At 28.4% G+C, this 26,020-nt stretch overlaps 2 protein-coding genes and 1 pseudogene across 3 annotated transcripts; 1 reads left to right on the top strand and 2 right to left on the bottom strand.

Annotated features, from left to right (window-relative positions):
* Nucleotides 1–99: 99 nt before the first annotated feature.
* Nucleotides 100–10,611, bottom strand: LOC111028464 (kinesin-like protein KIF21A). Its single transcript, XM_022307108.1, has 22 exons — nt 10,101–10,611; nt 9,303–9,525; nt 8,988–9,242; nt 8,708–8,926; nt 8,329–8,623; nt 8,065–8,267; nt 7,514–7,985; nt 7,199–7,438; nt 6,539–7,088; nt 6,278–6,482; nt 6,053–6,208; nt 5,081–5,247; nt 4,531–4,677; nt 4,317–4,454; nt 3,985–4,138; nt 3,816–3,921; nt 3,573–3,750; nt 2,841–2,987; nt 2,491–2,779; nt 2,225–2,424; nt 2,006–2,127; nt 100–666 (listed from the first exon to the last, which is right to left on the bottom strand). Exons 1-21 carry the CDS (start codon nt 10,142–10,144, stop codon nt 2,031–2,033), a joined length of 4,485 nt encoding a protein of 1,494 aa, XP_022162800.1. The 5' UTR covers nt 10,145–10,611; the 3' UTR covers nt 100–666; nt 2,006–2,030.
* A 5,395-nt stretch (nt 10,612–16,006) lies between these two features.
* On the top strand, nt 16,007–17,644 carry LOC111028483 (annotated as a pseudogene).
* A 1,592-nt stretch (nt 17,645–19,236) lies between these two features.
* Nucleotides 19,237–25,530, bottom strand: LOC111028484 (rab3 GTPase-activating protein non-catalytic subunit). Of its 2 annotated transcripts, XM_022307138.1 has the most exons (24): nt 25,336–25,530; nt 25,057–25,175; nt 24,899–24,985; nt 24,751–24,838; nt 24,500–24,629; nt 24,225–24,429; nt 23,681–24,008; nt 23,540–23,614; nt 23,327–23,455; nt 23,088–23,267; nt 22,882–23,022; nt 22,567–22,805; nt 22,358–22,506; nt 22,103–22,301; nt 21,837–22,037; nt 21,656–21,769; nt 21,356–21,550; nt 20,871–21,257; nt 20,615–20,796; nt 20,322–20,555; nt 20,127–20,267; nt 19,746–19,898; nt 19,529–19,684; nt 19,237–19,466 (listed from the first exon to the last, which is right to left on the bottom strand). In XM_022307138.1, the coding sequence occupies exons 2-24, from the start codon at nt 25,139–25,141 to the stop codon at nt 19,323–19,325; spliced, it is 3,942 nt and encodes a 1,313-aa protein (XP_022162830.1). In that variant the 5' UTR covers nt 25,142–25,175; nt 25,336–25,530; the 3' UTR covers nt 19,237–19,322. The 2 variants fall into 2 exon arrangements, with proteins under 2 accessions (XP_022162830.1, XP_022162831.1); XM_022307139.1 differs by lacking the exons at nt 19,237–19,466; nt 19,529–19,684; nt 25,336–25,530 and having other exon boundaries at nt 19,784–19,898; nt 20,095–20,267; nt 25,057–25,270.
* Between the last annotated feature and the right edge of the window lie 490 nt (nt 25,531–26,020).

Genomic DNA, 26,020 nt, shown 5'->3' on the forward strand with positions numbered 1-26,020 from the left:
AAAATATTAAACATGTTTTAAAATAATCAAATAAACATTTGAAGTACAATATTTTATTTATAAATATATTATATACTTAACATTGTTTTGATCAGGTCTATTTTAAATAAATAATAAAAATAAAACAACATTTTGTTTTGATTTTTAAAATTGATTAATCAACATATTATATTCTATAAAAAAATTATTATTTTACGTGATCAATGCACAAAAATTTGTAAGTAATAATCAGTACCAAATACCATAATAATAATACTAGATGGTTATTTGATAAATATTGAGCGTTTTCATTTCCTAAATATAAGCATGCAATTAGTCGTTCTCTTTTTGTGTTCAAAATAATAAAAAATAATACCCTACCCATAGTAAATATGTTGTTATAAATATGCATCTTTGGAACCAATTTGTAAGGAACACTGAAATACACAGTTCAGCAAAAAGAGATTCTCAAAATAAGTAAATATCACAGATTACAATATAGATTTTGTTTGCTTCGGTTTATGGCAGAATATGGCATGCACCGAAGATATCAGGTGGCTAATCAATACGATCATGGTCAACACGAGTATACCGATGTACTGGAGAATTGTTGCAATGCAAATGATTGTCCGTCAAGCCATCGCATCTAAGCGATATTTAACACGCCATAACTTCACTGTTCCATCACTGTAAATATCAAATAATGACTAGTTACAACTAAGTTCAAAACTCCAAATAACGGACACACAAAACATGCAAAGCATCATGCAATATGTATAATGAATGGAAGATTTTCAAAATAATTTATAAAATTACAATATTCTATTATATAGTAAATACATGATTTGAATCTATTATTACAATAGGTACATTTACTGATACAATTATTTCTTTAAAATTATCATTTTATCTTTGGTGGTTATCAACTCAGGTTAAAAAACGACAGTGTTAACACATAAATTAGCATTGTCATATAAACAATGAAAATACTCGCTTATAACGTTAAAACTTTTAGGCGGACATGGAACATTTTTAATATAAAAAAGGATGATAATTTTTATTTTACTCTGGATAAACAACTAAATTTAAAAAAAGATTTCAATATAATCAAAATATATAAGAAGTCTTCATGAGATAAATATTTTTTTTTGTAAATTTTGCTATTTACCTAGAATAAACGAAAAATTAACATACAATAGTAGTGTAATCAAGGCAACCTCTATTAAAGTATTAACGCTCTTAGTACACACTTATTGAGGATTAACATGAGTAGATAACTTTCCTTATTAGTAGCAAAATAAAAAAAGTATATGCATACTTTTTTTAGGAAGGCATTATTTTCATATTATGTTTTGAATTAATAATAGAACTACAGCAAATATTACGTAATGTGTTAGTTAATGTATCTACTAAATTTTTGGAAGAAATAACTACAAAAATAAAAAATAAAAATATTAAGTACTTGAAACACGAGTGAACACATAAAATATCAGGTGGTTAGGTGTAGGTAGGTAAAAATTACCTCAAATAACAATGCTTATCAGTGGTGTGAAGAACCTATAATTTATATTTTATTTATTATATTTACCTATTTACTTAAATCCTTTTAAAACTGATGTCATAATTTTTTTTTAAAGAATATATACACATTTTAACATGATATATTTTTGATTTTCCACCACCAAAGTTAGATAAATTAAAATAAAACATGAATAATTGATAATAAAAAAAATAATTAGAAATAAACAAACATTTATAGCTCAAAAATAAAATTTTACAGCTAAAAATGTTTTAACATTAAATAATGAAATGATAACAACAATAATAAATAAAATAATTATGCGTTCATGCAAAATAAAAATAATTATTGCAAATAACTAACTAATCAAATACATTTTAAACAAATAATAAATAAATAAATAAATTGTTGAGCAAATAAAATAAGTAAATAAATAAATAAATAAATAATAAAAAAATAATTAACTATAAAATAATGTTATAACTGAGTATATAGATGAACCCATACATAAAGTTTCCAAGGGTTAAAATATTCACATGTCCAGGTTGAAAATACGTCCTGTTGACATTGTCATGGCCGATGGAAACGAGATATTTTGTGCCACTCGCCACATCTTCACTTCTCCACGGCTGAAATCATTGCATACACACACCACATGCAAAACTGTCCCTCCACCATACCACCGCTACATATGTATACACTAATATAATGAGAATTAACACATACTGAGCTGCAGTAAAGACATGCGTAGAATTTGTGGCAATAGCATTAATTGGAGAATCGTGTGCTTTCATTTCTCCGAGAAGAGAGCAAGTTGATTCTGACCACATTTTCAAAGATCCACTACGACACACACTCAAAAGTATTGGATGATCAGGAACAACAGCCAATCCACAGATCCAATCTTTGTGAGCATTATTTATAGACTGAATAAAAAAAAGATTATTTAACAATAAATAATAATAATAAGAATACTGGAAAAAATTACTAACAGTAACTAATTCTTGTTTGTCCAGATCCCATTTTTTAATGGCATAATCTCTTGAACCAGAAAATAGTATTTCATTATGTATTGCAAGTGTTTGTATTCCATCATAATGAGGGGGTTCTAGATTAACAGTAGGATTATATGTTCCAACAGCCTCCTCGTCAACTTCAAACATCTTAATGTAATGATCTTTAGATCCAGTGACTATAATATCTTTGTTGTCAAACCGACCCACTGTTAAACACATAACAGCAGCTGTATGACCACTACTCAATTTTCCTCGAACTGTAAACCTTAAAACCAAAATAATTTATTATACTCGATTTCTCAGATAAGTTTTACAAATAAAATTACTTTCTCATATCCCAAATTTTCACTTTGTCGCCAGATGCCATGTACAATGTCCGTCCATAATTATTTAGTGCAATATCATTCAACAAAATTTCTCCAACTGGAATTTGTGATGACATTACAGATCCATTGTTTACAATACCAGATGAGCTGAAACACACAGTTTACATTTAGTTAAATACACCATTTCTGTATAGAACAAACTTTTTTCATAAGCGGTCAAATAAAAAAAATAAAAATACATCGTTTGAGGTCTAATATTTTTAATTCAATTTATATTACCTATTTAGCCAGGTCAAATTAGATGAAAAAAAAAATTCCAGCTAAGAAAATATTATATTTTTTCATTCACCTTTATTACACTGTTACAAACAGGTGAAAAGTAATGTGAGCTTCAAAGGTTATTAGAGGATAAATGTCACACAAACGACCTTTTCATAAATATCTTGTCTTTTATTGGTTTCAAGATAACTGTTTCATACAAAAATAGTAGAGAAAAAAATATGATTTTTTTACAAAACACAAATGACCTTTTCAAAAATAAGTTACTTTCTATTGATTGCCCAAAAAAAAAATTGTAAAAGGAAAAGTTCTATGAAACATTGTGTATTTTGCAAATATAATTTTTAAAATATATTAAATGTTGTATCAACTAGAGCTCCCACAGATTAACAAGAAACAGTTGATCTGTGAACATACTATGCTAATTTTAAGTTTGCTATTTACAAATATTACCTGAGTGTCTTAATGCATTTAGATAATCGCATATCCCAAACTCTAACATATGAAGAAGTTACACTAAATACAAGTTGTGCATATTCATCATATTTTATTGCAACAACACTATTTGGATGCCCGGCTAGTGTTTGAATTTCTTTACCACTGTTAAGATCCCAAATTTTAACAGTCTTATCTAAAAAAATAAAATAAATTTAAACTGTTTATTAATAATTTGCATAAATAATTTAAAGTATTAACCTTTTGAGGCACTAAACAACATATCATCAGTAGCATAAACCGCAAGAACTGCTCTAGAATGACCTTCTGTGATATGTGTACATACCAAAGGAGTTTTCAATGAAGTCTAAAATAAAAATAAAGACAATTTTAAGATATATACATGGTTTTACTAAAAAAAAATACTAACTTTTCCTTGGTATGGTTGTATCACACCTTTAGATCGCTGTTGTTCAATAGGTTGAGTGGTACTAGATGTAAGGCGAGAAAAAACATTTTCATCGCGACTGATTGCTCGACGATAGGCTGGTGGAGAATTTGGAGGGCTTTTGTTTAGTCGATCCCTGTTAGATTGAAAAATAAGCACCAACACCAATGAGTTAGTACAGTTAATTTATTTATGAGGTTTACAAAGCATAATAAATAATTTTAGTTAACTTAACTCTTACTAAAATAGAAAAATTTTTTGGTAAAATAATAGATTAGGATTTTAAAAAGTTAATAGTTAGTAGGGGCACTCACATTGAACCAGGTTTGCCTAGTAAATTTGTGTTGGGAGAAATTATAAAAGTTCCTCGCCTAATAGGACGAGGTGATACAGATTCTTGTCTTTCAATTTGTTTTCTGCCCATCACTGGTGATGGTTTAAACTTATCAGGTCTGAAAAACATTTTAATTGTATTGTTAATATAAAAATCTCTAGATTAAGAATTAGATTATTAGATCTACAATAAACCTTAGGAAAGAAGAAGCACTTGGCACTCGCACCAGAGGTACTCGTTGTTGGTCCACATTTTTGGAGGCATAAAGAAGTTCTTGTGCTTGAGCAGGTCTGCGTCTATGTTTACTTGTCCCAATATCATTTTTGGAGTGTGTACTACTTCTGAAATAATAATTGAACAAAACAATTTATAATTTTTATTTACAAAAAATTACTAACTCATAGTATAATTTCCACTACAAAATAAATACAATATTTTTTAAACATTGATTTAATAATAATCAATTAATTAGTTTTTTTCATAAATTAACTTAAAACAATTGTCAAAAAAAAATGTAATCAGTGAGTATAAATTATTGAAATTAACATTAAATAACTTTTTATTTAATGTATAATGTTGTTAAATGTGGTATAATATTTAAATTTTCTAATACTTAATGTAACTCATAAATTGACTCACTTTATTACTTGAAACACAAAAATAAACATGGCTTTAGAAGTTATAATTGGAATCTATACATTTTTATGATTAACTCATCCAAAATAGTAATTGTTAGTTACTTACGCCATATCTGACGGGGAGGTAGAACGTGATGAAGATGAAGAACTTACTACAGATCTCATATCTCTATCACTACTGGTAGTCATACTTGTAGGCATTTCATTAATTCGTTCTCGACTGGACAACATGTGTTCAATTAGCTGTCTTTGTATTTCATTTTCTTTTTCTAGCTGAGAAAATACAAATTGTTGATAGTTAAAATGATTGAAAATATAAGTTTTAATCAATATAAAAGATAAATAGTAAAATATAAATATTTACAATATGTAATAATTCCATCTATGAACAGTATAAGATAAAGACAATGTATGTCTCAAATACCAACCATGTATATTTATCAAAATGTTATAGTCTCGATATTATATTATGTTTAAAATTGATGTTAAGATTATTATAGTTAGATTATATCCTAACTTGATACAAAAAAATGCATAATTGTTAGTCACATGAGGTTAATGAACATTATCACTATGAATATTTATGGCATATTTCCAATCTCTGTGAATTACACAGTTCATCTTGGCATAGTGAGGATATTAACTATTAATCAATAAATTAAAAAATAATTGATCAATGGATAATATTATGTATGTACAATGTACTTAGTGATTGTGCATAATTAATCTTGAGCGGCTAATAATATTACATTTTTTACATGATGATACATTAATATAACTGAAAATAAAATATTTTTATCGTTGACTATTATCATAATATTACCCATGTCTCAAGCTGATCACATTAAGCAGCTTGCACCAAATTAAGAATTAAAAATAAATATTAACAAATGAAGTTATTTTTCTACTTCAACTGCATTCAATATTTGTTAATGGTTCTATTTATAAACGAAAATTGAAAACAATATTGTTAACTAATGGCCATTGCAACACACTTACCAACATTTAATTTTTTCAATCATATCAATCATACTATTTTAAATTAACTAAAATATTGAATATACTATACAATTATTACTTGTTGCATTTTAGTTTCTAACTCTTTCACATTTATATCTCTCTGGGCTGCAAGACAAGAATTATGCAAAGACATTTGAAAAAGTTTGTCCAATACATATATAGCATCTGGCAGATTATTTACATGGCCGTTTAACTCCAAACTTTCAGTAACAGTCTGAAATATAAAATAATATTTATATAATAATACTGATTAAAAATAATAATGAAAGAAGAAAATAAAAACCTTAGAATCTTCAATTTGTAATATATTTTCTTGTAGTTCTTTTATACTTTCATCTACATAATCTAAATTAGCTCTTATTGCTTCAATTTCGTCTTCAAAATCACGATGTAAATTACTATCACGAGGTTGTTGCACTTGAGCTTCAGCTAATTTTTTTAGTTTGAAATCTAAATCTGAGTGTAGTTTTTTTCGTTCTTGCAGTAATCTAAAATTAAAATGTAATTCTTATATAAAATTACAATAATAAATAAATAAATATACCTTTCCATATTTTTCTCTAAAGAATATAAGGTCTGTTTATTAAGTGTTAAAGCAGATATATTCTTTTCTAAATTGATCCAAGTTTGTTTGGAATTCTTGCGATTAGCTTGAGAGCCTACAGCACCTTTTCGATTATTATTTATAACTCTTGCTGCACGACGAAGTGCAGTTACTTCTTCTTGTTTTCTTTTTAATACCGCATCACGAACACGAGACTTTGATTCAAGATTTCTCATTCTAATTTCTGCTCTTCTCGACTCTTTTCTCAGTTGAGCTATTTCTTTAGCCTTTTTCATTTCTGCTTCATGATGTCTAGTTGTTTCTTCTTTTATTTTATTCATTAATTTTACTTTGGTACGTTTCATATCATTTACTTCATATTTAAGTGTTCGAACTTGATTTTCATACTGAGATTGATCTCTTAAAAGTTTTGCATGCTCTTTTTTAGCAGATTGTAATGACTTTAATTCTTTCTGCATAGTACCAAGTCTACGTTCATAATCATCCTTTACTTTTTTAACTTTTTCAGACGGATTATTATTATTATTACCTATATATTAAAATAAACATAAAACATAAGAAAAAATTTATGAAACTAAAAGTTTAAATTCAAATCAGTGAAATTGATTTAAATAATAAGAGAAAATTGTTTTTAATTACCAAGAGAAGAAAGAACTGTATCCCTCTCATCTTGAGTTAACTTAATTTTTGTTTGCAACTGTTGAAGTTTGTCTTCGTAATGTTGTCGCAAGTTGGCTAATCTACGCTGGGATAACTCTAACTCTTCAATAAGCTTTTGCTTTAAATTAATTTCAGATGTCAAATTTGCTAATTCTTGACTGTATTGACTGTCTACACTTGCTCTCTCGTTTTCATCATCAGATGAGTTGTCTTCGCTATCTGAATAGATAATAGATAAGTTAAAACATAATAATAACTAATAAGATTTGCCTGTAAATAAAATAAAAATAATACCGTCAGAGACTGAAGGTTCACTTTCTGTTTCTTGAGACTTCACAGATATTAATCTTTGTAGTGTCTGTTTTTCATTTTCCAACTCTTGTTTTGCTTTTGCAATTAATTCTTTAGAGCTGTATTCCTCACTAGGAAAATTTGCATGATGAGTTTTTATAGCTGAAGTATTCTTACGTAATTGACCACACATATGTTCAGATTCCAATAATTTTGCTCGTAACTCTTCAATTTCTTTTAAATAACCTTGTATAACGTCAGTCATATTAGATTCGATACCAGCATCGGTGTTTAACCATACTCCAGTAGCTTTTTCAGCTAATAATTGTGTATTTTTAGTGATTAGAACATCAATAGTTTCTTGCATGGCTTTTATACGAGTTCTCATATTAGTTAATTCAGTCTGTAACATTGTATTCTCAAGATATGTATCATTAACACATTCTTCACCATTTTCATTTACAGTTCTTTTACCCTAAATAATTTCACATAAGATTAACAAAGGTAGTAATGAAATTTATAGTAGAAACTAGAATTGAGTAATAATAAATTACCTGCTTATATTCCATAATTTCAAGTTGCAGTTGTTGTATTTCTAGTCGTAAAAGTTGAATTGTTCTAGATGATTTGTCTTGATTAATTACAACCTTGTTTTGAATATTACGAGCTCGATTGGCATATTTTAAGGTGTTAAGGGTCTCCATAAAATCTCTGTCACTTGGCGAGACACATGCAATCATTACAGTACGACTGTTACCTGTGCACAATCATAGTGTTACTATTGTTTTTTTCATTAATACAAAAGCTAGAATTGTTACCTCCCAAAGAATCTTGAAGTAATCTTGTTAGTTTTGAGTCTCTATAAGGCACATGTAGAGCTTTTCTAGATCTATCTCCTAGTGCTGATATAACATTTCCTAACGCTAATAAACCACAATTAATTGAGATCCCTTCTTTGGCTCTATCTCCTGTAGCACCAGTTCGTTTCAACCTCTCGGAACCAGCCAAGTCAACGAAATGAAATTTAGCAGTAAGAGTTTCAAATTCACCAGGATTTTGATTACCAGTAGAGTTTGTACCACAATCTTCTAAAGTAGATTCAGTACCTTCGTCCTGAAAATAATTAGTGTTTAAACATTTTGAACAAAATATTAGGTGTCTATTCACCTATTTTCTACAATAAGTCAATAAGTATACCTCATGTTTAACAAATCGTTTTTGTTGAATGTTAATAGTGAAGACTGCATGACTTCTTGATGATTGTGAATTCATTGCAGTTGCTGCAGTTGTACGAGATAAAGCTCCTTGACGTAAATTAGACAATGCCTCAGAAGCTGAATTTATAGGTTTCCACGATACACCAGTAACATAAATATTATGTTGCATATCTTCATGAATACGAATGCTACTTTTATTCTAAACAAAATATATAACCATTGAAATAGTTATTATAATTGATTGATTACAATTAATATACTTTAGCTATGGAATAATCATTGGCGGTATCAAATAAATCAATTATTTCTTCATTATATAGTTCTAAAAACTGTGCAGTAACAGCAAAATGAGGTGAAGGATCTCCAACATCTAATGATTGTTGTTTTATTGATTGTATTCCATCAAATAGTTGATGTATAGCTCGTGGAATTATGCCTATGGCGGTTGGGTCTGTGTCATCGATATTTTCCAAGTCAAAACCTGTGCCCATGGTATATGTTTTACCAGATCCAGTCTAAATAATACAACAGTGTGTTTAAAAATTTGAAATTTGTCAATTTAATAAATTGTTTACCTGGCCATAAGCAAGGACTGTTGCATTATATCCTTGTAGAGCACCAGCAACAAGGCTAGATGCACAGTTTTCATATACAGTTTGTTGGTTCTCATGTGTATCAAATACAAAATCATAGGTAAATGATTTATCAGAACCTAAAGTCACTTGTGGTTCGCCTGGAGTTACATTTGTACAAATACGACAGCCATCAATCACTTCACGTGCAATTTGTGGACGTATTCTACAAAATATTATCTAATCAGTACACAGGATGTAAAAGATGTGTCATAAAGGGAAAGTTTAAACAAAGTAAGTGTCATAAAAACTATATAATGGATAGGTACTACCTATTGTACCTGTACAATATATTCAATATTATAGCTAATTAAATGAAGACTATTGTTATTTGCTCTAGTTTTAACAAAACAATGACCTCTGTTGATGTAAAAACAAAATATAAACAAAACTAAAATTGACTATCTAGCTTTTACCATATATGGGAAAACCACTTGTTCCCCCACATGAAAAATTTATTTTTTGCCACTCCTTGTCATTCATAGAGATGGGCTTTGTCGGCTTTTGTCATAAATTATGAAGGCCATGTGGCCCATTATGGATTTATTACACACCATATTATAAATATTATAGACATTACAGACAGTGATCGAAGGCCAATGTATAGTTAACAACATCTGCAATGTTTTAGATATCACGTTACCTTTGCCATCAAAAAGATTGCACATAGGAACTATTGGGGCTAATGTATATACTTAAATATTCTTGAAAGTAAAAATGTTTACAAAATTGATTTCTCACCTGACGGCTACTTTCACAGACAAATCGTCTTCCGAAAACGACATGATAACCGAATAAAAATTTTAAAAAAACCCACGCACTGTAACGTCAATAGCGACGGAAATAATAATAATTAGGTATGACAATAATATACGAGGCACATTCGGCTGGCCATCAGGATACAAACTAAGATAATTTTAAATGCACAATGTACGGCCGATGTTGGACTGCAACAATTGATTCCGGTCCATTATTGAAACGCATAAAGTACATTTTCAGGTAATAGTATTAATTAGTCACACGGGTGAGACTGGACTGGTGACGACGGCACGTCGCGGTGATAAAAATAACAAAAAAATAATATGTTTAGTGTTTACCGGACGGCAGGACAGGACATAGTACCTACAAGCTACAACAATAGCATAACAATGATACTACGATAATAATAAAAATATATATACAATAATAATAAAATAAGCAATGATCCGCGGACGATCGCAAGGTACGGTGCGCGCCTATCAGACGACTGCCGCCTGCCCGTAGCCCGTTCTCGTAGTCGGTCACGGCACGCTGATAACGGAGAAAACAATAACAAACCTAACCGTACCGAGGAGTAGACAGTGGATCGACGGGGTCGGCACTTAGGCAACAAACTGGTCACAGACTTTACGGTCATATGCCTGGTGGGAGGTTGCAGTGGGATCTCACATTCACATTTTACTATTTTAGAATGGATTGCAGCGATGAATGTAATATGTATATTGATTTTTTGATGAAGACACTTTTCATTGTAGAAAAAATGATGCTTCAATCTTCAACTTCAATAACTTTTCTTATAGGAAGATGAAACTAATTGGTACTTTGGGGGTCAAAAGTAAAAATATCCCAGTATTTTTCTTAATAATTGGAAAAAAATCAAACAAAAAAAAAAAAACCGAGAAATGGCAAAACTAGTTTTCTGGTTTTCGTCAAAACTGATTTTGTCGTTTGGTTATAATTAAAAACGATGAATAAATGCCTAACCGTAGATAATAGGAAGTTTTCATTAAATGTTTATTTTTGACTTTTTTTGAGCTATTAATGACCATGAGAAATTTTGATGGATTTTTTTAAGTCTTTTTTTCAATTATTATCGATAAATAATTTTTTGAACAGTCAAAACACTTGAAAATTGTAATAGATTCCTAATTATAAGTAATTATTGAAAATGTAATAAATTAAAATATACTAAAATGTTAATGATACTTTAATTATATATAATTGTATTCTAGGGATCCCATTCATATTGTATTTTAAAATGCTATTGGTTATAGTTATCGATGCTTAATAGTTACCAATACTATTTAAATAATAATATTTAAACTAATTAGAATAAAAATTAATGATTTTTATTATTTATTTATTTATTTTTGTGTCTATCATCATAACTCATCAGTCATCACCCATCACCTTTTGGATCATTATTGTAATGCATCAATGTTCAACTTCAATATCTTTTCTGATAACTGATAAGTAAGTGTATACAAGTATCTAGGTATTGTCTATAGAGTATAAATTATGTAGATGATACTTAGAGCATTGCGGGAATTAGAGAAAATTGAAATTGTTACTGAAAACCAGTTTACTTATTTTGTCGTGATTCAAAAATTGAATAGAAAATCAAAAATCGTAAATTCACAAGATGCTTATATTAGCATTTTAAGTACATGATATAATACATATTCAAAATTATTTTGGGTCTTTTTGAATTATTTGAAGTTAACACAAATTTACAGTGGTGTCTATATATACTCACAAGTCACAGGCGACGGTATAATCGATTGTTTATTTTGACCGTTTTCATATCGCACGACTTAGTGGCGTTGAGTATTTTAATATAATTTATAACTGAGTATACAAAAAAAAATCGTTGAGTAATATGCAAAACCCAAGATGTTTTTAAGCAAACTGGACGTAATAGACCAGACGATTCGCTTAAACCGAGACGGCAAGACAACGACGGGCAACGATAGAGAACCTAAAATTGAAATGTCAAAATATAAAATGGAAAAGCTTGTAGTATGACACTGTGGTCCATAGAGCAAGGATCATTTTCTATCGGATTGCGGTTGACAAGCGGTGCCCAATCACGTACCGAAAGTCTAACAAAGTCCTTGAAGAGGAACGTTCTGAGAATAAACGGGATACTCACCGATGAAACCTGACAACACCGGGGAAAGATGGACAGTTACATTATTATTATTATTATTATTATTAAAATCATGGTATGTACTTTTTCTTTTATTTTTCTCTGAAAAATCTGAACTCGGTTACCATCACTCAGTGCTTGATTTGTGGAGGGGGACATGGGGGACGGAGTTTCCTTACTTTTTCTTTTTTCTTCGAGTGTACAACTTGTATTCTTTTGAAACGGAAAGTTAGGAAATCAACATTTACTAGTGAATTGATAAATTATTAGTTTTTTTGATGCAAAATTGAATGGCCATAATATTTTTACCTTGTACCTACGAAAAAATCACCCCGACGATGGTGGTGCAGGCTTGCAGCTCTACGAATTTCGGTTCCACGACAAAATATCCCCGACAAAAATATTCCATGACATAATATCCCCCGTAATTATCAATTCAAAATTTAAAAAAAATATTCGTCAAAAATTAGATACTTATTTATTTATTTATTCAGCCAAAACAATATTAATTAAATAATTACAATAAAATACATTAATAATAGCTGATACATATACCAACTGAGCTATAAGCTCGTATCTGGTATACGAAGTTCAACGATATTACAATTCGTTTAAAGTAAAATACTTATACAAATAAATTATGATATAAATAAATAAAAATAACATGATAAAATAGACTTAGAACACAAAAATATTGACAGTCAAAAAATTTAAGAATACAAAAATATGGAAATGATTAGTCAAAAATTATACAAAATAAATACATACCTATTATAATATTAAGTTATGCGCCATTGATTTTAAATATTTATTTTTATTAGTGTCACTATAACCTTTTACAACAGAAACTAGCCTCTCGTCCAAATATTACGTCTGTTAATTCTTAGGTTCCTATAATAGTAATTAATTATAAATCAACAAACCTGATAAGTCGTCTGTGGTTGTGTAACACCTTGTCAAACATTTTTTACTTTTATATTCCGTGCAACGCCAAATTATTTTTTTTTCACTCTTTCTGTGAATGCTAAACAAATAGCCTTCAAATACTAATAAATTAATGGCTTTTTGGCTTTTAATAAATTCTAGCATTTTTTAATACAAAAAGAAAATAATAAAACAAAATAAGAAACTTTAAATACTCACGACACGCTTTGTAGGTAATGAGATAAAATGACAGTATGATACTCTATATACTATTGTTATATGCGTAATCTCAAAGGCTCCAAAAATCGTAAGCTGTAGAGACAAATCAACAAGTACCAAATTGAACTATAGAATTATGTTTATTTAGTAGAAAATATAGTAATAGTATAATAGCGTGTGCGCGTGTGACGAGAAGTTGCTCAGGTCTCCGTGGCTATGATACATCTGCCCAGGCTGTCCCACGGGCTCCCTTATAAGTGGTGGCGGTTCCTTTGATTGTAGCGGCGCGTGCAGCTTGTGTGTGTGCGTGTTTTTCGATAGTTGTTGTCAATTTTTAGAATAGCGACTCGTGTCCATGATTTCTAATCGTGCACCTGTCCAGTGATTATGGATAGGACGAATAGTACATGTTCTATATTATATTGTTGCGATATTTATGTTAATTAGATATATTTGGTTTATGGCCATAATAACATTATGATATATTATATTATATACTATGTTATATACTATGTTATTATATATCGAATAGTGGCGCCTAGAGTCTCAAGGCCCGCAACACTATCATTCTATCATCAAAATAACGCATAACACTCGTTCACTTTGGAATTTAGATAATGTGCGATTATTACTTATAATCGCAACTTTTATAATAAAGGTCAACATTTTGAGTTATTATTTAACCGGGAAATTTTTACGCGGGATATTTTGTCATGGAATATTTTTGTGGGGATATTTTGTCGGGGACATTTTGACGTGTCACCACGAATTTCTACCAAAATCCCTCACTTATCTTTTTCATCTAAATCAAACCAAAACATGCAACTAGTCGCAACATCTGTAAATATTAACTGCATACCTACTTCAATAATATCAGCCTACTTTCACCCTGGCTAGTGAGTGCCCTTTTCTTTCAGAAAATGTATATCTTTATATCTTCAATCTCTTAATGAAGCATAATATATTATATCATAGGTGTGGATTTCAACGCCAAACACGAATTCTAGGGCTGTCGCTCAAGGAACACGAGAGGCCGTACTTTATTCAACTTTATCACAAACAAACATTCCAAAATTATTTTTCCAGTATCTCCAACCTATTAGCCAACTCTCGCAAACAGACATCCTGACTTCCTTAGTTCCTTGACTTCTTCCTTTCCAATCTTCCAGCCAAATCATATGTACACAAATCTACTCATAAATCACTAATCTAAATGACTCAACGTCAAACCACACATCAGTCACTCTCAATTCAAATCAACATTGACATAAACCATTAGCCCAATCATCAAAAAGCGAACGGATTGGAATAAGTTTCACAATATCATATCAATTCATTCCTCTCTTAATGTAAAATTTAAAAAGCTCCGACGATATTTAAAATACCATAAGCCCTCTAACAAAGAACATTCAGGACAGCATCCAAATATCTATCAACACTTATCCATTCCAAGAAAATCATTAAAAAATACTTTTCCCGAAATAAAAGAGAGCATTCTGCTCTAACGTCGGGCACAGGACACATGCAAACGGACTCACTCGACACACAACGATACAATGATTTCTCCAACAATCTTAAATCTACTCTCAAGAACCACAAAAATCACTTATACGCCACCCATCTCTAATCTCTCACTCCCTCAAATGAATCTCTATGGCGAAAAACAAAATCACTTTTAAAACACAAAACTATTATTCCAACACTCCTCAAGAAAAATTTGATTTTCTGGCAAACCATTTAGCCAACACATTCAAATATCACAAGCACAACGTTTCACCAAACGCTCTTCGGCTACTGCAAGTGGATTTTAATGTCTGAAAAGTGTATAGGTGTGTTAAGGGTAGGTGTTTTATCATATATATCTATATACATAAAAGAAAGTCGTACAGTTACACAGTTTCGCTATTTAAAACTTAAGAACGGCCGAACCGATTTGGCTGAAAATTGGTGGGGAAGTAGCTTAGATCTATGATAATATATTATTATACTATAAATTATATACTAATATTATATTCAAACTATTGAAGAACCATCATGTAATATTGCAAAACACTTCGCAATGGCCAAAGTTTTATCAACATCGAAAGTAATCATCTGGGACGAACTCACAGTGGCGCTTAAACGTGCATTGGAAGCACTTAACCGAACATTGAAAGATTTACACAATGACTCGAGTTGTTTTGAAGGCGCAATGATTTTACTATTTTTGCAATTTTCGTCAAACACTGCCGAAAAAATAAATGCTTGCCTTAAATCATCGAATCTATGGCACTATGTGAAAAAACTTAGCTATATGAGACCTTTTGAAGTACGGTACTACGGTCTACGGAGGTCGAATGGAGAATTTTCTCACCTTCCCAAATATGTGGGTTATGGCTTATAGACTTTTGGGTAGGCGCCCGATATATTTTGAAATGCAACCATACATACAATGTTTCTTATCACTAGCCGTGTAATTAATGTGAGCACCCAACTTTTTACTTGAAGATAGTATAATATCTTTAATCGTGGTTGGTGCCGTTGGTGGTTCTATCATAAATAATTTAAATCAAATTTCATTATAGAAAAAGTTTTTTAAATCTGTTGTCGAAAAATCATTAATGTAAAATAATATTGTTAAGTTTTAATTAAAAATTTAACACAAATAACAATACACAAATATAGACTCGCAGTAAGTATATTTAGGTAATGAATATCTATTAAATAATAAGATTATATACCTAGGCTTAGGGGAAGACTGGGGCAACTATTCGGTCAAGGAAATCTATATTTCGACAGACCCTTGCCATTTCTGCATCACAAAGTATAAAAACTTAAATGTAAGCACCCATCTTCAATTTTCTCAGCAAAACAACTTAAGATTCAATAATGTGCTTAATGATTTATCTTAAGTACAGAGTATAATGTATTGCTTATTTTCTATTACTCTATAACTGAGTCACAATGAATAAAAAACTTAGGTCAATGTTTAAACTGCTCTAACTTGATTTTTCTAAGAGTCCTTTTTTTCTCAGATTTTCTCGGCACCACCCTTCTTTTAGTTTCCATTTTAATAACTAATACCAAATAAAATCCCCAAACAACGGACAACAATAAAATAAAAAACGAGTAAAAGTTTTACTTTTATGAATTAAGAACATTCATTGAACGCACTCAACTATACCTATTGTTACCCTTTTCATCCTATTAACTCATAAATAGTATTATATGTATTATTTTTTTTTACTATGTACATTATTATTTTTTAGTATTCAGTAAATACTTGCTGGCTAGACATAGATATAGTAATATATTGGTAAAATAAACATCAGTTTCAGTTATAAATAGGGTGTTGATTTAAATGCAATAAAAAACAAGGAAAATGCCTTAAAAAAATTTGATTTAATGCAAGTGTATATTACAAATCTTAATAAAATGCCCAGATAAATTAGAAGTCAATTTAAATGGGTATAAAATATAATATGTGTTGCATTATAGAACTGGGCAATCAAATAAAAAGCTTTAACAGTTATTGGCGAGTGTTGTTTTGTATAACTGAAGTCATAGGTCAATGAGCGAATATAATACGTAATAAATATAGAAATATTAGACGAAAAAATTATATTTAATTAATATTTTTAATTTTTTATAACATTTGCAAAAAATGTTTTAATTCATTAAAATGTTCTAAAAATCAAAAATGTTTAATTAAAATATAATTTTTCAATTCAATGATGTATGAAATTAATTTTTTGCTTGGAAAGCAATGTTTTAGAAAATTAAAAAAAAAATTAAATTTGTATTTTAATACACTATATTTTAAAAATGTCAAGTTACTTGTTTAAAATTCAATATTTTTTGTTTTAGAAAGAAATTATGGAAGTTGAAACTTTGTCCTCTAAGTTAAAAGGTAAACGTATGCCTGTTCAGATAATCCAACACAAATCAAAAAAACGGATAGGCCAAATTCAGAAAACCAATTACCTGAAGTCTGATACTTTAAATTCAAAAACTGACGAAAAAGTTAATTTAAGGAAATTACAAAATGAAATATTTAAATTTACAACTCACTTTGATGCAAAAAATACTAAAGCAAAGGAACAACTTGCTATTAAATTGGGAGCAAAACCTAGAAAAAAAGAAAATTTAAATTATAAGCAATTAAAAGAAAAATTAAAACAAGATGCTGAAGCAAAAAAAAATCAAGAAGAACTTTTTAAATTGCCAAAAACAATGGTGAGGACATCAAAAAATAATAACAAAATATCAAACTTAAAAAAAAATAAACAATCTACAGATATTATTAAAAATTATGGAACAATAAAAAATAAAAAATAAGATGTTTATGTATTGAACTTTTGCATATTATTAAATAAACATTGTTGTACAGTAAATATTTGTTAACTTTTTTAAATTTTTAAGCTAAAAATAAATGAAAAAAAAAAACTTAATGTTTGTGCTATTCACACAAACATTAAGGTGAATGGAAATTTTTGATAAATTACAACAGTTTATGATACAGTTATCGGATGTATTAGATTGTATCCGTACCTAAAGCTTTGTAGTTATTATACTGTTGCACCTTGTTTAATTTAAATTATGTGCATCAGTTGGGCGGTTGAACCATAGATGGTGGATCATACAATTTTAACATCTTAATAACTTGACTTATTCATTGTTTCTATATAATGTGGTCTTTTGACATCTTTTGATTATTTTGTCAATACAAAATATTTGAATTTAAATAATATATTTGTAGCAAACAATAGTGATAATATTATGAAGTTGAATAAAAGATTATTCATTAGATCAATATTATATATTAAACTAGGGGTGGCCAACCTGTGGCTGGCGTCATAAACTCATGTGTCCTGCGTCTTAACATTTTTATTTGTATAATAATAGACATAGGCATAGGCAAAGCTATGGACTGGAACAGTCCGGTAATGGCCTGATCTAATACTGACTTAATAGAATTTAAAATTAAAATTAAAAACTTGTTTAGTCATTAGAATTTTTCTTTTGATTTGCCCCACAGATATGGTATAAAAATATTTAAAAGTTTTTTTTATATAACTAGCCTATCTGGCTGTATTAATAGTTTTCTAGTTTTGTTTATGATAATAGGTATAATTGTTTATTCCTTTCCTGCTCTTCATATTATTTTTCATTATATTGTGAGGCCCTTGACTCTTATCGCCCACCACCCTTGTAATACAACTCATTTGTTTAATTAATTGTTTTTAAAAAAAGAATAATTGCCCATGTGACCTAGACTGCATGAAAACTTTTTTTCTTAACACTGAGTTTAGTTTTAACAAATTGGATTTTAAACTTTTATGTAGACATTTTAGCAATTTTTGATTTTTAGGGCCTTTAGTCAATTCCTTTTCAAGTGTGTAAATTAAAATTGTTTAACACATTTTATCAATTATTTTTATTTTTCATTGTTTAAATTATACATCATATTTAAAATATTATCTATACGTCTGAAAATTTTTTTTAAATCTATTGATTTTAGCTACCTCTGCTAATTTAAATTAAATAGTAAATACCTAATTCATTATTTATAAACACCTGTATAAATAAATAAATAAAATTTTTTTTTCATTTTTGTAAACTATATCAAATATTAACAAAGTTTATTTTCAAAAAACTTGATGGAAGTCTAAATTTTTCAATTGTTGATGTTATAGAGCAATACATTAATAAAGAGTAAACTCTTTGAAATATAAGTTTTAAATTCATTTATGCCATATGTTAATACTGCATTTTGTTATTTTATTGGAAAAATGGGTAATAGAATAATTTGTTAGTACACAAATATAGAACAATTTTGTCAAAAAATATTACATAATATTTTATTGTATTTTTATTTTTTAAATATTCAGTGGAACAATTTTAAACTTAACATTTACATACATGTCTTATTATCAACTATTAATTAAGGATATCAAACTATCCATTAGACTGATAACAAATTCGTGTTGACTATCATTTTCTGGTAATAAAGTTATTACAGTCTGTACTAATTCTAAAGTTTCATTTAATAATGACTTTTCAACATCAATTGTTCCCTGTAATTAATAATTTTATAATTTATAATTTAATATTTATTGTTTAATATTGTAGGACTCACTGGACTTTGAAGCCAAGAAACAATCTCTGGGCTAAAGTGTACAATTTTGTCATGAAAGTCTAAATTACTAATGCATACTTCAAATTGCAATCTATGTTTGATTACATTAATTAAATGTTTTACTAAGTTTTCTTTATTGTGGACAACTGGTATAATCTATTAAACATAAATTATATAGTATAAATAATTAAATTAAAAAAAAAAATTGATTTCTTACTTCTTCAGCTAAACGATCATGTCCTTTACTATACAGTGAAATAACTTGACATATTCTAAGATCGTCTAAATTTAGTTGCCAATCAAAAGCTAATTGAAATATTTTACTTATCCAAAACATACATTCCTTGCTTTCAAACTCATATTGACCATCCTGTAACAGTTTCATTATTTACAATTAAAATTGAATCTAAAGAACAATAAGTCAACCGTAATTTATTATTTTAATACAATATTATTTAAATTTGAATATTTATTTATGTATTACTTGGTTCATATAAATATATTTGTTATCAGTTATTACTTATAAACTAAATTTTAATTTCAATTATTTATTTTAATTACTTAACAGTTAACCGTGTAAAGATTATCACATTTATACCTCACAATCTTTTTGTATAAGGCCAACTGCTGCATTAATAGAATTGATGATGAAATTGGTTTTTGATTTTTTAATTTTAGTCCTTGGCACTTCTTGATTAAAGGTGTTTTGGTTCAAATTAGAAATATCAATTTCATATACCTATAAAAAATAGTTTTACTATTGGGAATAAAATATTTTTTAATACCAACTTACATTACAGTCAAATAGACTGTTCAGAGGTTTATTGATGTGTATTGAAAATTTGGCTAATATATGAAATGTTCTAACAAATTGATGAGACAAAAAAAGAGTTTCTCGATCAGGATTAGGTTTATTTAAAGCTATTTGAACAAGAGTAAGTTTATGTTGGTTATTGGTTTTCCAATTTTCCCAAAAAAAATCATGTTTTATTTCAGCAAGTTCATCTTCTTCAGCTGATAAAGATGCCTGAAATATTATTATTTGATTAACATCAAAGGAATCTATATTATTATAGTTATATCAACCTTAATAATAATGTCAAAAAAACGTTCACATAAATCAAAAAATTTGACTATATATTGATCTGGCATCCCAACATCTTGAATACACAACTTGTCCTTAGGAACTTTTCCTACACGATCAATAAGCCTCACAGCTGATAAAAAAATTGGCGATATATGTGTAGACCATATTAAAGAACACATACCTAAAAGTATAAATAAAACACTCAAAGGTTATAATACTAGATCATAATCTTACACAATAAAATATTTTACTTGCTTTGTCTAGTATGCAAACATGGTAATGTATCAGCAACATGTAAAGCTGTCTTAAGCGGTCTAAGATCAGCAACACAATTTTTCCAAGCAAATGAATATTCCCAAAAAATATTACTTAATAATGTATTAGCGTCTAAACTGTATGGAAAACAGGTTTTCAGACGTTTTAATGTGTCCAATATTTCTTTCTCTGCCATATTTAATGCTTTAACTTCAATTGCTGTATCTGTATTTATAACAAGGCCTTCTTGAATACCCATAACTCCTTTCTTTTGATTTAATGGTTTAGTTTTTTTTTCATCATGATCAATTAAATATTCATCGATCACTAAAGTAGGATCAAGGCCTATACCAGCTAACCATTTACCTACAAGTGTAGACACTCCACCTAAAATAGATTAAGTTAAGATAGAATGTAATTAATTAATTGTTATAATGTATCATTACTAATAAATGTATTTACTAATTAGTAATTAGTGATATTACCACGTCCAAGTTGTAGTAAATCTATTAGAGTAATCGGCGAGTACTCATATTTTAAACAGTGAAGTGTTCCAATTGGTTCTTTTGAACAATATTTTAATGTTGCATTGAGATGGCACAATTGTTCAAGTCTTTCTATTAATATATTCCATTGATAGTCATCTCCAGAAATACATTCCCATTCATTATTAACATTGACTACAAATATAAATTATACAAATAACAAAAGTATAAAAAAAACTGCTTTTGATTCTCTCTCAGTCTCAAATAACTATGCTACTACATATTAATACAATAACCAACCTGTTTTTCTACTAGATGCAATTGTTTTACAAATTATAGCTCCAGTAAAACAAGCAAATGTATTTGAACTATTTGAAAACTGATCTTGTGTTACTTCCCAATCGAGTTTTATCTCTGATTAAAAATATTATATATTTTTTAATTAATAATTTGAACAATAATTTATAATTTGAACTCATACCGTTTGAATTACAAATTGTGTCAATTACTCTGTGGAAATTTAACATTTCTGTTACCACTGTTAAGGTGAGAGGTTTTGATAGCCAATATTTAACAGCTAAATAAACCATATCTGATAATTGAATACCACTAGCTATCCATGCAGAATTCCATTCTCCAATATCATTATCATAATGCATAATAGGTTCAAATATATGTTTACCTAAAAATATTTAAATTAACATACAATTTTAAAAATATATATTATAAAGAACAGGTAAATCTTACATAATTCATCTACATTTTTATCAATGTTTATGGACACATGTTCACCGGTTGTATTAAAATAAGATAGTAATTCAATTAAATTCATTGATTTCACATCATCATAGAACATCACTACAGTTTTTTTTTTTGGTTCTATAGGAAGTAAAGAAATGATTCTATCCATATCCTGATCAGTTAAACGAAGTGTTTTACATAATTCCTTGAAAAAAAGTGAATATGAATAAATATAATAATACATTCAATATAGTGTTATACTTGTATTTTATCTTCAGCTGATAAAGGTGATGCTTGGAAACGATGATTTTTTTGATAATTGGATAAAAATTTTAAAAATATTATAAGTTTCAAATGGTTATCAGTATTTTTCAATAAATTGTCATCATAATTTTGTGGGTCACGTTGCTCTAAAGTTTAATTAAGATTATTATATATTTTAGTATTTAAATTATCAGTCAAGATTTTACTTCTTTCTTTTAAATTTGTTTGAAAGCTTTTCAAGAATGCGACCAATGCGTTTTGTGTCATATGTTTACTGGTTGTAATATAATCAAATGCTTGTTGCCTTACTTTATCAGTTATTAAATTATTGACTAATTTCACAACTTCTTCACAGAGTATTTCATTATCTACATTTTCACCTTTACATAATGACTTGAATGTTTTAAACGTATACATATCTTGAGAAAGTTGACTATTAGAGCAACTAAGTAAAGATTTTATATAAATTAAAAAATATTAATATGTAATAAGTAGATCGAATTTTATAATAAATAATATACCTTTCTATACAGTGATAAGGTACATTTATTTCGGTAATATTTTCTGTTTCATCTATAAAATAACAACGATAATTAGCATTGTAAATGTTCATCCTTGATGTACTTAGAGCTCCAAACAAACCGAAATTTGTGTAAAAAAGTCTAAAACATGAATAGAAGTAATACAGATTGAATCAATGACCCATGAAGTTTGCATTACAACATACCTTCCAGTCTTAGAAACTTTAGACATTGATATTTTTTCATAGTTTTGCATGGACCATACTTCTAGAACTTCTCTAGTAGGTATAAACATAACTAAAAATAATGCTTGTTTAGAACTAGAACTCTTATTTTCATTGACTACAAGCCAGCCAAATTGTACATCTTTATATCCATCCAATGTTCTAAATATTCATAACAATTATTATTGCAAGTATGTAAATTAACCATAAATCAAAACTACCGTATTATTCCTCCAGCATTGACCTCAAAAAGTGTTACTTTTTCCAAATTATCAGAGATCACTCCAATGGATAATTGGGGACTTAATTCGATTTTCAGAGCTTCACATTCCATTTCATTGAGACTAAAACTAATTATTATTTTGATATTTTACTACATTTATTATTAATATTATACAGAATAATTTATATTTTATTCTCAGTTAAGTTATTACCGACATCCAAGCTGTTCAGGTTGTTCTAGTGTATCAGGTGTTTCATTTAATGATAAATTATAAGACAACCAACAACTAAAATTGGAAACACGCAACTGAACAATTTATCTTCAACGTGTTATAAAATAATTAAATTCTTACGGTAATGTTTGTACAATAGAAGATTTCAATTTATTTGTGACTGCTTTGGTTATATTTCCAAAAGTAGGCTGAGCATGTCCTCCAATTGTGTAATGAATCGCCAAGTACGGTTCAACACCAGCAGCTATAATTTGAGTCATTTGTGGTATACAATTTTGTTTATCACCACTAATACCTTTGCAGATATTGGCTGCTACTATATGTTGAAAACTAGTGATATCATATCTTGGCCCAATAGCAGCATCATTTATCTTTTTCTGAACATCAAAAGCCCACTTTTTATATGTTAGTGGAGGGATACTTATATCGCCCATACATTTTGCTTGAACTAAAATATAAATAATAACCAATTAATTTGTTTAAGTCTTTGATATATTCTTTCTATAATTGTTTTAATTATTTAAACTAACCAAAATGTATACACATATTTTATTTTTTTACTTTACAATATCATATAAAGTCCATTTTTCAAATTTTACTTAAATTTTATTTAAATAAGAATAGAAAATAATTTATAATTATAACTATTTGTTTTTATGCTTACTTTTAGCCAGTTGATTTTTACAAGACCTTAAACTATTAATGAAAATTGTGCCAACAACTGTACACATAACTTTACTATATAGTATAGCAATTTCTTCAGGTTGTTCTACAGTTGGGGGATTAATTTTAGCAGGCTGATGACTTTGACACCTTAATTTCAAAACAGCACTATTATGGAATAATTGTGATAGTAGCAGATCTCCATCCTTATAAATAAAATAGATGGCTTATTATTTGTTATATATTAATTAAAAATATAAATGAATCAAGAATAACTTCAGTGTAAAATTTGACAAAACCGTTTGAAAATCCAATGGCAATGCAAAACCATTCAGGACTACAATGAGTAGACAGCTTTGTATCGATTGCTGCAATTGGGAGACATACAACCGATGTAATTTGTTCACTGGAATATAAATTATATAATTGTACTTAAGTATACAAAAGATAATAACTATCAATATTTAAAAAAAAAAAATTATGTACAAAAAAAAAATAATTTTACAAATATAAATAGTATAACATACTTCTTTGCTTCGTCAATAGCATTACTCAAAAATGTTTGAAAAGTCTGGCATATAATATTATCATTGGTAGGACTGGAAAACCACTTGACTAAAAAATTAAAAATAGTAAAATATAGTAGATTCAACAAATTCACACAAATATATTTACTTGTAAAGGTAATTATTTTATTGCCATGTCCAAAAACTATGATTTCACCGCCAGGAGATACACAATTCACAGTGTCATTGAAAATATCTTTAAAACAAAAATGTAATAAATATTTTTTTTTGTATTGTAAATAATCATTATTATGTGCATAATATTACCTTTTGTGTCATCAGATCCAAATAAATAAGATCTAATTTTCGACGAATCGATAGCTCTGGCAAACGCTTTAAGCTGAACCGACATGTTTGAAATGTCAAAGAAGAAATCGTTAAGACACCTACATTTGCATTATTAATTATAACGTAAGTACATATTGCTTATGTAAAAATAGAAAATAAATAATGTATAAGAAAGTTACGTTGTTGAAAATATAAAACAAAACTTTGCAATAATAATTAATAATATACTACGCTATAATATTGCTATAATATACCTACAGCCTATGTCGAAAATATGTTCATTGTAAATATTATTGTTATTTATTTTGGTTTGATATCACATATCTACTATCTACAATTCCATCCACAACTTATAATCACAGAAGTGAATAATAATAATACCACAGAACCACGACTATAAAAATCAGCTGATCGAGTGTCACTTCTATACATAGACCTTTCCTTTGTAACAAAATCTGACGGCAAATATTCCTCCGGAGTCCGGACGTATAACCTGTTCATAAAGAACAGTGCACAAAACTACACATTATAATTTATTCAGTATTTTGTGATAGTCGTACAAAAATACAACTACTATAAAAAAAATATTTAATATATAGTAATGCGCAGTACGAAATACGAATACAATTTATTCACTTTGTTCTGCTGACCCACGGTTATTACTTATTATAGATAATGTATCTATTATATCATAGAACAATATTCTATGCTGTTATAGTCATTAACTGACCTTCTATAAATTGTTTCGTGATTCTGTAGCAGTTTAGCACGGGCTGCACGGCTAGAGAATAGAGATAGTATAATATATAATATATAATAATATTAAAAAAAGTATACATTTTATTTACAGGCTACAGTCGTGTTCTGAGTGCTGACAGGTAATCATAAACTTAGTTAATATCACAGACCTTGTACTAACGCGACGTCCAACGTAAAAATGCGT

Source organism: Myzus persicae, unplaced genomic scaffold, assembly GCF_001856785.1.
Source record: "Myzus persicae strain clone G006 unplaced genomic scaffold, MPER_G0061.0, whole genome shotgun sequence".
Classification (NCBI taxonomy): Eukaryota; Metazoa; Arthropoda; class Insecta; order Hemiptera; family Aphididae; genus Myzus; species Myzus persicae.